Genomic DNA, 12,857 nt, shown 5'->3' with positions numbered 1-12,857 from the left:
ATCAATATTCATGTACATAACATAGTCGGTTCGCCTATTACAAAAAGTTCACGATTCATCTTGTAGCAACATCTGATACAATACGAACAATCGTAAAATTTATTGCAAATATTGGCGAACTGTATTATTTTGTTCAGTGCTTACGCAGCCGTACAATTGTCAGTGGATCTCGGACGGTGACAACTTTTCGATTCAGTAGCTTCCAAAATAATAAACATTAGCTTGTCTTAATTTCGATAAATGTCGAGAAAAAAAAAGTGGTGTTGCCCTGCGCGCGCGTCGAAAAAACTTTCGCGATTTACATCAATTTATTAGCATCAAAATCAAATCTTGAGACACGCCGCTTTCCCTAACGTGTCCTCGACCTAATCCGCGAAATTTTCATTTACTTGCGGGATCGATACAGCACATTTACGTGCACTCATTTGCTTCGTTGAACATAGTATGCAAGCCTCGCGGCCCTTAATTATTTACATCCAGAGTATAGGTGCGTATGTACACAAGAGCTTGTAACGATGAATAGTATGGTTCAATACTAAATTGTTCGCTGCCGACGGTTTTTGAATCCGGAGCAGCGCGTAATGAATTCATGAGTAATGAACGCAAGCTCAAACGTGTTTTTCTTTAAACGAGCTTTATCACAACAATTGGACAATCGAATTATTTTATTCGATGCTTAAACGGACTATCAGCTAATAAGGATATGTTAAATGTCGATCGCTTGGAAAATAACAGATATTAAAGCGTCTATCAATAAACATTACGACGGAATAATCATCAAGGCTGAATGCTTTTTTACCTTCCAAAATTTCCAGAAAATTTTTATCATGCGTATATTTTTATCTATGCAAACTGTTGCATCGGTATTTAACAAACAGTATTTAACAACGGCTAACAAAATATTTTCTAGATTCCACTCCTACAAATTATTAGTTTTTTAACATCACATTGATAACAATGATATAAACGTATGTTTGTATTTGATAATAGAAATTCAAAAGATATGAGCAAACGAGTAGGAAGTATAAAGGGTTCGCGATATAAACAGGTGAAAAGTAATGATACGCAATGGAATTTTTTCATAAATATTTAAGCGTTTATTACTAGTATGAATTTTCTTATCAATCATATTAAAAAAGGGTATGAACCATCATTTCGTATAAAAGAGCCCTTCAAACAGATGTGTGTGTGTGTATACATATATATATATATATATATATATATATATATATACATACACACGTATAATCATACTATGTCGAATAAGTATAGTATAAACATCATTCGAGTCTTTTCTTTATTTGCTGTTTTGTGCAAAAGAATAATAAGAAACATGCTAAAATAAACAATTCACATATTCGGCATTAAGAGAATCATGTCGATTAACTATTACATTAATTTATTTTCTAAACTCGTGCATACAATAACAATCATTTTACTCTTCAAGTTGTTTTTTTATTATTCTTTCGTTTCCTATATTATTATTTGTTTTACATTGGTTTAGAAAATTTACAATATTAATCACGATGATTACAGAAAATGAACACATATTTCTTGAATGTACTTATATGCATACAATTTTTCTCAATATTGTTGTTTAGAGGTTCATCAGAAAATGGAGAAAAAAAGTGCAGTCACAATATTTTTTTGTCGCGTAATGGTGCTCATGAAAATACATTTGCAATTGTTGAAATATTTTGTAATCACTTGTCAGATATTATCTCAGATGATATACTACAATCGAATCGTAGCTTTTACAGTCGTAGTTTTTCAAAGTTAACATTATTTTTCAGTTGAACGTGATTTGTAAGTTTTACAATACACCAAAAGGTAAAAGCATTGTACATATTTACACGAAGTCTAATTCCAATTTTTATCTCTGAAATACAATCTTACTATGACTTTCAATATAAATTTATTGATAACCAAGTCGACTCTCCGACACCTTTCTAATTATGAAGAGCGATCAGATAGAAAATGCAAATCCAGAGATCCATTATTTATGTGTTCTACAAAGATAAATTACAGGACTCAAGGGTTCACTACATTTCATTTCAAAAAACAATATTTTTTTACTTATTTACGTCGCAAACGTTTGTCTGAGATTTTATTCTCTAATAGTTTTGTGCAAAATCACAATTCACAATCGAAGCAAACAAAACGCAAACGGATATAAAAATGTAGTTCACAGATCCATACCAAAGAAATTGATAATTCATTATATAGTAATATTATTTTTAATAGGAAAATGTAATCGATAAGTTAGTCGCAAAAAATATAACATCTCCGCATTATTTTTTAAAAATAAGCATCAAAGTATCATCTGAAGAATGGTCAGTTTGACTATGATGTATGAACCACAACGTTTTATAAAACCTCAACTAATTGCGATTTAGAAAGAATTCCAAAATGAAAGTACTACTACAACTTAATATTGAATTTAATATTTTCAAAAAAAATAATATTTTAGCAGATGTCTTATAGTATATTTAATAAATATTCTATACGTGATAAAGTTTCATCTATCACACAATTATGATCTTGGGATAATTATTTTACAGTTTGAACTCTTAAAATAGTTATTTTCGATACCTAACTTACAGCATAAATAACAAGCGTTACCGTGATAAATGGTATCCCCATATTACAATAATTACCTTTCGATATTCTGTGCTAAACTATTTGTATAATTTATATTTATCCAATCAAATCAATTTTTTCTTAGTTTAACGAACTAGCGGTAACAAACTTGTCATCGGCGCTTACAACAACGCAATAGTTTAAAAAAAAAAAGAAAAAAAAATACTTTTACGTAATCGAGGTAATTCTTGTTTTTTTTTCTTTCTCTTTTTTCGAAGTTTTTAAAATAAGGCAGAGTCATGAGATCTCATCTCATTTTCATACGATTTGCAACATAAAAATTTAGTAAAAAAAAATGCTTTTTCTTCCTTAGAAGTTGAACACTTTCAACGACAGCAGCAATTCCAACTGATTTATTGACTTAACTTATAGGATTTAAAAAACGAAAAAGTTTAAAAGGGTATCGGAAATTATTATAAATATTATAACAAGAGAATTTTCACGTGAGAAAAATTTCCAGTCAAACAACCGTCATGAAACTGTTCATGAAATAATTTTTCGCTATGAAATACGCTCAGTCTTGCTGAAAATTTTTCTCGTTCTATTACTCGATATCTGGTTCGCTTTTCAATAGTTATTGCGTACAAATTCAACAACATGTAAAGAATACTAAGTAATACGCGACAAAATTGTATAAACGCTTTCTCTAGGAAAGTATAACGCGCATTGTAATGAAAAAGCATGGAAAAGTAAATTTATATGTTGTTCGATATATGCTACGTCAAATCACGGTATTCTGTTTAAGTTTCAAAGAGACCTGACTAACAATGTGACAAAATTTTAACTAATTTTGAAATTTAATAACTAATTACGTAAAAATTCCTTAGCGAGTAACAAGAAATATATAAAGAAAAAATTATTTCTTCATATTTGAATGAGCATAGAGATCCCTAGTCCTAACCTCCTTGTTGTCATACAAATCGACGCATTAAGTTGAATTCTACGCTATAGAAAAAACTGATTAAATCAGTTTTCTTTTTTTTCTTCTTCTAAGCTATAATTTTTGCGAGTTATTGTTAGATTATAGCACAATCACACATTTTATTAATTAGCATTCAAGCAATTAACGATCGAACGCAGCGCTTAAAATGACAAAACTTTACATCGTTCACAATAGAGCTATTTCCCAAAGAACCAATCATAGTATTGGTCTTTATTGCGCAAAGAATGGAACCCAACGGAACTTATCTGCAATAGTATACAGTATACAAAAATAAAAAGCCGCAGGTAAAGAACGGCCGAGATGATTATGTTGATAGTGAGAACAATAGTGAAAATGAAAATCAAAGTAGTAATAATGAAAATAGTATTACAATAGTAATAATAATAATAATAATAATAATAATAATAATAATAATAATAATAATAATGTTATATCCAAAAGTGGTGAAAATGACCATGACAAGTCTTTAAGAAATGGTAGAGAATTCAGTTTAGTAAGAAAATAAAAAAGAGAAAAAGAAAAGGTAGAAAAAAAGAAACAAGGAATCGCGTTTGACAGCGACATAAATAAAATTGTACAGTAGATGTGAATGTAAACAGGAAAACAGAAAGGCATCCTAGGAAGTTTTGCATTGGTATGAGCGACCGACGTTATGGTTGTTGAACATTTAAACCAGCTTTTTGTCACCGATAGCTTGCGTTTGGTTGGCGTCTACATAGCCATTATTGGTACCGCTGCTGTAACAGCTGTTCAGCTCTTTATTATAAATAGTCGCGTAGGTGGATACCACGTGGCCATTCTGACTAGGCTTGTGATCGTCGTCAAGGACCGGCATACAGGCTCCTGGATTATCGGACTTGACCGGCCTTTTCGACTTATGTTTGCCTTTAGTTGACGAGTACTTGGCCTTATAGAAGTCAGAGAACAGACCAAGGAATAGCAGGCCGTGCAGTCCAATCCAAATCATAAAGCTACGAGGATAATCGCATTCGGTGAACAGCAGTTGGAACTGGTGCGTCATTATCATAACGAACTGTAACTGTGAAGTACAAAAAGAAAAAAGAAATAAATCGAATCATTGATAAAACAATGATACTCCTCTCTATCTTTCTCTCTCTCATGTTATCAACTCACCATCTGAAAGCTGGTCAGATATTTTTTCCACCAGATGTACTTTTGGTACTCGGGTCCCATCGCCGCAATCATGTAGTAGAAGTACATGACGATATGAACGAAGGTATTGAGCAGAGCGAAGAAGGTAGAATGACCACCCGGGGCAAACTTGAGGCCCATCCACACGGAGAAAGGCATGATGCCGTGGTGGATTACGTGGAGCGTGGAAACGTGCTGGGTCTTCTTGCGCAGGATGAAGAACAGCTGTAAGTACGATGCAAAAGGTCAGATGAGTTGGAGACGGCAGTGTCGGACATAGGACGAGGAGTACAAACCGTGTCGAAGAATTCAGTGAATTTGCTGAAGTAGTACCACCAGCAAGTGGCAGCCATGCGAATTGCCATGGTATTGTTGGAGTAATCGACAGGTTGACACCGGAAGCTATAGCCCCTGGCCCAGCCGCTCATCAAGTACTGGAACACCATTGCAATAATGAGTCAACGCGCGGACTGCAGAGAGCCGAGCATTGTCATTTGCTCGCAGCTGCAATTGCGCGAGCTGTCGCCGCTCGAAAAGGCCTGCGAATGTCGATTTCTCGCCACGACAACTCCCATTAGGATTGCCGGCTCTCGGCCACCTCATCCGCCAACTTGCATTTCAATGGATTTCTTTCTGTTTGCTCGCCGTCCCATCGCGCATGGACGGCCTATAGAGGCGCTAAAAGCCTTGAGCAACTTGTGCTCTCTACCCGCGCAAACTACGTCTCATTTTTCTTCATTACTGTGCAATCGGGTCTTTCTTTTTTTTTCTCCTTTTCATTTTGCTTTCAGTCTCGATGAAGCCAACTGCGAGTGTGTTTGGCTTCGATTTAACTGCAAAGTGTGCACCGAGAAACCTGATTCAGCAAACAGCCTAAACTTTTTTTTTTCCTTTCGTTTTTTTTTTCTTGCTGGCTCGAGCGAAATATTCAATTGACCAAGAGTCCGTCATATTTGTTTCCTTTTTGAAAAACAGGTTGACGTCCTACCGGTATTGCGACTTTTCGCTAGGAATAAAAATATCCGTGGAACGTTGGGGGATGATTAGGGGGATAACACTGAGGAAACAGGAGTGACGCGCGCGCGCGAGGTCGCTAAATCGACAGTGCAGCGAGGTGAGGACAAGAGGGAGGGAGCCGAGATGATGAAAAAAGCAGCGGTGCCGAGGTGGGGTGGGAGGAGAGGAGCTACAGGGGGCCTTAACTGTACAGCAACGTGCAGACGAAATACTAATGGCAAAGCGAATCGAACGCTTTCGCTGCTATACTCCATTTTTATTTGGAGTAAAAAAAAAGTGGCAGTTTTGCGCGTCTCGGACTCGACTTTGCGGACGCACGCTCGCGCGTCCGCATTCCTGCGTTTCTGCCTTGGTGATATTAACGAAAAGCCGCGCACGCCAGCAAATATTTGAAATTTGAGAAACGAGCCGAGAGCAAAGGTGAGAGAACGAGCGCGCGCGCGCGCGCAAAGAGCAAGCCTACCTCGTAAAATATCCAGGTGGAAAAAATGGTCTGAGTCAAGTTGTAGAATATGAGGATGCGCCGCAGGTTGAACGGCTTCCTGTTCTCCATCATCCTCGGGCCGAGCACTTTGCTGAAGTAGGCGTACATCAGGCATATGGCCACCGTCGGGAAGGGGCTCGCCATCATCGCCCATTCTCGCACTCGGGGATCTGCGGAGACGAGAGAGGTGTGTGTGTGGGTGTGCGTGTGCGTCGTTCGGCGATGCACGTTCGCGCGGCCGAGCGGATCGAGCTCTCGTCTTCCGCGCGCGCGCGCGCACAGAGCGGCGGCCCGATCGCCGAGCATCGGAGGCGCCTGCAAAAGATATTACGTGCGCCTCGACTGGCAAAAAGCAGCCGCAAGCTAATAGCTCCGCGGCGTCTCTCGTGCGAGAGACCTCGATTCTTACGGCCGCCTCTGCCTCGCTCATCCTCCTCCCCATCCCCCTTTCCGCGCGCTTTGTCGGAGCTTGCAAATCCAGTCGCAGTGAAAGCGCCGAGGAGAGCGGCACACGCTCTTCCGACCGATTGTACCCTCGCTTTATCCTTTAGCTCATCGAAACGAATCATCGCGGCAATCGTTACACTTCGAAATACCTCGGAATAATCCGGAGCTGCGAATCCTCTCGCCGAGAGTGAGTTCGCGCGGAGTCGGCCTCCTCGCTCGCTCGCTCGCTCGCTCGACTCGATCGCCGGTACGTCCCGTTATTCAAAGAGGCATTACGTTTCGAAGACGCGCACTCTAATTAGATCTTCCGCGATAGTCGAAAAATCGTTACCGTTAGACTTACCAGACTTATTGTCCATCATGTCCCTGTAACCGTGGATCAGCGTCGCCACGATGCTCGTCATCTTGATCGATATCTGAAAGGCATAGCGAAACAATGAAAGCAACAATCGTACGTTTTGCGTCGTTGCTGCAGCGATTAGCATTAATTACGGCGCTCATAGAATATTAAACATCGTGAGTACGCGCCGAGAAAAAGCGAGATTGAGTAATGTGAAATCCGAAAGTTACGCCTGCTAATTGTTTACGTAAACTTCATATCGGTTTTGGCAAAGTATTACGTAGGCTTTATGTACATATGGCCGTAGAAAGTTTCGGCTTGGCCTTTCTCCGAATGTCTACATTTCTGAGTTTGATTTTTTTTTTACTACCCAGTGCTCCACAACTGCCGCGACCCACTTAGCATTGGCGAAATTCTGACGAGCTTCCCGCGCGATAAGCCCGCGACGAGGGCGCAATGGGCGACTTCGAATCGGCGCAAGCTTGGATCGTAACTGTTATCCTCGAGTGACCCACATAGAGAGCAAATTTTTGACGTACGTGTCCCGTAAGAACGGCCTGCCATCGATCGAATTATCAGTTTTGTACTTCCGACGCTCGACGAGATGCGCCGCGGCCGAGCGTTGATTCACCCGATACCTCAAAGCCGTTCTTAAAATAGCATTTGAAAAAATATTTCCTTGAATAAACCGAGAGGCCAGTCCCCTCGGAGTCAAAATCTAAACTGTTTGTGTTAGTAAAAAAATACTGCGCTTGATGACGACAATAGCCAGCGAACTACTGTATAGTATAGAAAAATAGAATATTTGAAAAAAAATTTAGATGGCCTGTTACTTTCAACGCTCAATGAATAGTAAGGCTGAAAATATATTTTTAGTATATCACTAATTGTAAACATGCGATATTGTGAAAACCACGAAGGTCATTGAACAACCGGACATTCATACGTCCGGAAAGCTTTAACACTTGCAGGAAAAATGTCTACTAGTATTACTAATGCAAAGGAAAGTTAATGACAAACGTTAGTTCGTTTGATACCTGAGCTCATTAATATTTCAGTTTTTTTTTAGTTTGACGACAAATATATGATTTTACATATTGCTATCCGCGTAGTGTTTATGGAAGTTCATGAAATACGCGTCAGTCGCAAAAAGTGATAGTAGGTAAGATTGGAAGTAGGTCAACATTAAGTTACATAAGCCAGAAACAGACGCATATTCGTTGTGAGATAAAAGCTCCTAAAAAGCCTCTATCACCGTTTTTACACCTCGGAGGTACTTACAGCTGTCAGCGATGTGCTTTAAAAAGTGAAAAACGCAAGTTTCGGAAACGCGCAGAATTTTTCGAAAATGTACAATGATATTTAGTTCTTTCAGACTTTCTAACGTTTGCCTGTGAATGTTGCGATTTCAAACTAGTATTTCTTTATTTTCATAATTTTTTGTTCTTCAACTAGTTCATTGGAAAAGGGAAAACAATGTTGTGTTTCTACAAACTCGTTTTGCTGGCACACCCGCTATCAGTAAACCTATTTATTACGTAAAATAATGTACTACCAAAAAAAAAAACATTTTTCACAAACAATACGAACGTAAACTGGACGATTATAAAAATTAGGATGATAAATAGCCACTTCGAATTTAAAAATATATTATCTTACTTTTCTAAAAATGGTTTTACCTCGTGAAATATGCACATAAATTTTGAATTCAGATTAATGTATGAAACAGGAATTCGGGATGTTTGGAACACTGTTCTTGTTTCCGAGTTTTAGGATAAACAAGTTTGGAAGTACGCGATAGGATTGTCTTTTCCACGCACACGTCAGTGAGATTTTCAAACTGAAAATGACCAATGCCTTTGTATCTTTTTACATTTTTTTAAATAATAATCGAGCTGAACATTAGTAAATGTAAACGAGTAAACCTATTGTTTTCTTATGAATTTTGAGGAACTTTTAAGACATTGCGTTGAACAGTTTCGAGAAATATAGCTTGACGTCATAACAAAGCAGAATCCTGGAAGTTTGATACGTCACCAAGACGCTAACGAGTTTTACGTGCATTTGCATCATTGAATCAATAGTCTGACGCGTAAAAATTATTCGAAATAAATGACCACTTTGCAATGGCGCATGCGAATTCCTTTTTCGAGATGATGATGCTCGACCTGCGACTCTCATACGTCTATTTGACAAGTGCATCGTAAGATGGAAATATAATTACACTTTTTGTAGAGTGAATAAATTGAATATCAAAAGACCAAAACAAGTTTCAGCTTCCATTGTACCACATTTTACGTATACGGTGTCTAGCAAAGATAGACAGTAATAATTATAAATTATCCAAATTATGAAGAAAAAGAAATGGATAGGTGAAAGTTGCGTTCATTGTTCTACAATAAACAACGTATCGTAAAAAATGCTTCTTCCGGTTAATCACTTGATTTATGAAGGTTTATGCGAAAATAGGTACTTTTGTTACTGTAAAGTTCATTTACCAAAGAATATAGTAAAAAATGGTTGCATTCACCTGCAAATAAAAGTCACGAATTAACGTAGAAAAAAATGCATTATAAGGAAGTTGAATGGAACAATCAGCTTATAAAAACTATTCTAATTAGTTTGACATTGCGGATACATCTAGAAAGTTGTCCATCAATCATTGCAATTATCGATTGCATCTGGCGTCATAAAATTCAACAGCCATTTGAAGACATAAGTCATTCTGACATGGAGAGATGGATAGAGGAGAATTTCGTCTAATTATACTCAAATAGAAATCGCGCGCATCTTAATGAGTCATAAAAATTGGAATTCCCGCAAAATTCAAAGTTGCTTAATTCCGGATGATTTTGATTTTGGAACAGGATTTATCCAATATAACATTTCTCAATAGATGTTGAATAAGCTGTGATATATTATTACGTTATGAATAATCATTGAGTTTTCAGACAAGCAAACATTGTAAGACATAATTTTTACATTCAAATTTCGCGGCTATTTTAATTTTAGATTAACACCCTGCGCAGCACAACTGCGCACAGCCAAAGCTTCTCTTGTCGGTTTCTTTTTTTTCTTATCTATTTTTTACATTATACACCTGTACAGAAAATCTCATTGACATTCGACCTATAAGTCGGTTAATTATTTAATACAATGGTAAATAATGTAGATGCTGTTTTTAAACAAAGCTAATATGAATAAATCATTTCATGTTAATAAGCGATTCAAATCAAAACTACTCTACGGCAGGTAGTTTGAAATTTCGCGAGTCAGTTCTGATAAAAAATTAATAATTTAATAAATGTTTGCACGTGAAATATTTATTAAGCATTGATGGTGCGAAGTCTTACCTTGGCTTCGATAATTTTAACTATTTATGGCAGGAATACTTGCGTTTTAGTTCTAAGTAACGTACGATTATTTTTTTCATCGTATCTATCGACATTTTGTTCGCGAAGGCAATTTAAACACGAACTCGAGGTGACATCCACTAATAATTTCAATAATAAGCTGATAATACTTTGGCTAAATAGCATTTCTCGGGTGCAATTATTTGGTGCTTATTCGTGCGACCTTGGGCGATTAGTCGTCGAAATTACAATGGTGAATACGGAGAATATTGTTAATAAAAATGCAGGTATTGCGGTGACGAGCAGTAGCTGGTCTTTCGCGAACGGCGGACAAACCAAATAATCAGAAGCGTTAATGGGCGCTTTGATCGGTGAGCACGAGAAAAAGTCCAAACACCACAATGTACCAGACAATGTAAGTTGGTGTTGTTCGGTGCCGTGTGGTCGCGTGCCGGCTGTCACAGCTAGCGTAGAGTACGGATAACGGCTAGTCCCGCCAAAAGAGGCTCCGCATACCGTTCCGACTCCGTGTTTCTGTCTCCCGTATATACATGGGCGCGCGCGCGTACGTGAGCGCTGCACGCAGTGCAGCACGCGGATCAAACGATTCGACCCTGAATGCCACTAATATTCGCCAGTTGTTTAGTCTCTGATCCCAACCTCCAAACGAGCACCGTCTATCCCCGGCGAGTACAGGCGACCGTGTTGCTCCGACAGATCTCCATTTTACACGAGTTACAGCGTGATACGGCAAAAGTTTCGAGAGCGAGAGCAAAGTTGAGAGCCTTCGCGTTATCGGCAGGTTGCAAAACTTGCCGACGCTTTATTACGGGCAATCGGCCCGTCGAGGATTGCGAGCAGTAGGTGGCTTTCGGCACGTGCGTCTGTGCGTCGGCCGTGGCCCTCAACGGAGAGAGAGAAAGAGAAACAATATTTATTCCGCGGAAGACTCGCGTACGTTATCAATTGGCAAAGCACGAGCGATTGGCGTTGCGCTGATGGGAGAATGGAGAAAAGCAGCGTGGCACATGTATCAAGCGAACGCGGAAAATACGGGACTACACCCACCTGGTCTGCAGAGCTGCGTGCGCTAGCCGAGAGTGATGGCGTTCTTCCTAACCTCCCAATTGATTGGCTGGCCGCTTGCTTACTATTGTCGGTGCGTTTTAGGCGGCGCACTCTCTCTGTCCCTCTCGCGGCGGCGGCGGCTGCTGCTGGGTCTTGGCCTCTCGGCTGGGTTCGCGTTGGCGTGGATGTGCGCGCGCCTGTCAGCTGGGCAATCTCATCAGCTGCCTTGTGCGAGAGCGGCGATAGCGAGCTGCTAACTGGCGTTGGCTGGGCGACAGCGAGCTCGGCGTTGGCGGCGGCGGCAGCGCGAGCGATCGGACATCCGCGTCGACGAGGTGCGTGGAGGATCCGCCCAACGCGGATCGAGCTGACAGTGACTAATGCGGGCGACGAGCGATAATCGCGCGCGGCGCGTCGTCTGCTAGGGCGCTGCTCCCCGCGAGCTCGCACTAGTTGCAGTTGGTGCTGCGGAGCACTGCTTGGCAGAGGGCCGGCCGGCCGGCGGGCACTTCCTCGCTCTTCGGATCTGGCTCGCTTTCGGCCTAACACAGACAGCTGCTCTGCCGCTGCTTGCTGACTACCTACTTCTGGCACTGCTCGCACTCGACTGGCGGAACGTGATGTTATGCCGCTCTTGCCGCCTCTTACGCCACCTCCTCCTTTCGGCAGTTCTCGGCTCCGCTTCTCGACTCCGCTCGCACTCGCGCTCGATGCTGCCGCCGCTGAGGTTACGGCGCACTACGGACTTGCACGTAGCTAGCAGTATTCCTGCGTTTCCTTTCGCCTCGTTTCGTGCGACACTTGCCGTCGCCGTTGCCCAGCTCCGCTTTCTCGCTCGTGTGTAGCTTGCGCTTGTATTTATTCCTTCGTTGGCTCTCTCGTTTACTTCGCTCTCGCGTTTAGCAACTCCGCCAATGCTGCTGTCATGGCATCGCCTTCCTATCCTACACTTCAGCAGCCACTTTCTTCTCCTCTCTGTCTCTCTCTCGCGCGCGCGCGCGCCGGGCGTCTAGGGCGCAGGCGCGCGTCGCTTCCGTCTTCTGCTCTCGTCCTCGCATAGTTATATATGCGTGCACTTCGAAAAGCGCGATCAATTTTTTTTCCTCGCGCGGCACGCTGACAAACATTATGCAACGGAAAATCCACTCCACTTAGCTTTTCCCATTAACATTTTTCCAGCTCAGCTTTCAGATGGATTTTTTTCGCGTGTAATTGCACGCTTTAACATCTCAATCTCACCTGCAATCATCTTATAATGCTTTTTTTTCAGAGGCAGTTAATGCTCAGCTATTTACTTGTTTTCACCACCTTCGTTAGTATTCTAAGCGTCTAATGGCATCGCCTAATTATTCGGTTTGTCGTTATTCTAATCCTACAGCAATAAAGTCGAGCATGCACTGTTTGAGCGAGCGG

General features: G+C 40.5%; 1 protein-coding gene across 1 annotated transcript; it reads right to left on the bottom strand.

Annotated features, from left to right (window-relative positions):
• Positions 1 to 3,979: 3,979 nt before the first annotated feature.
• LOC131673065 (elongation of very long chain fatty acids protein 7-like) lies at positions 3,980 to 12,391 on the bottom strand. The gene is made up of 6 exons (XM_058950744.1): positions 11,445 to 12,391; positions 7,027 to 7,099; positions 6,216 to 6,406; positions 5,032 to 5,169; positions 4,718 to 4,960; positions 3,980 to 4,622 (listed from the first exon to the last, which is right to left on the bottom strand). The coding sequence occupies exons 2-6, from the start codon at positions 7,085 to 7,087 to the stop codon at positions 4,251 to 4,253; spliced, it is 1,005 nt and encodes a 334-aa protein (XP_058806727.1). The 5' UTR covers positions 7,088 to 7,099; positions 11,445 to 12,391; the 3' UTR covers positions 3,980 to 4,250.
• Between the last annotated feature and the right edge of the window lie 466 nt (positions 12,392 to 12,857).

This window comes from Phymastichus coffea, unplaced genomic scaffold, assembly GCF_024137745.1.
Source record: "Phymastichus coffea isolate CEN01 unplaced genomic scaffold, Cenicafe_Pcof_1.1 PCOF00166, whole genome shotgun sequence".
NCBI lineage: Eukaryota > Metazoa > Arthropoda > Insecta > Hymenoptera > Eulophidae > Phymastichus > Phymastichus coffea.
This window is presented reverse-complemented; position numbering and strand designations above follow the sequence as displayed.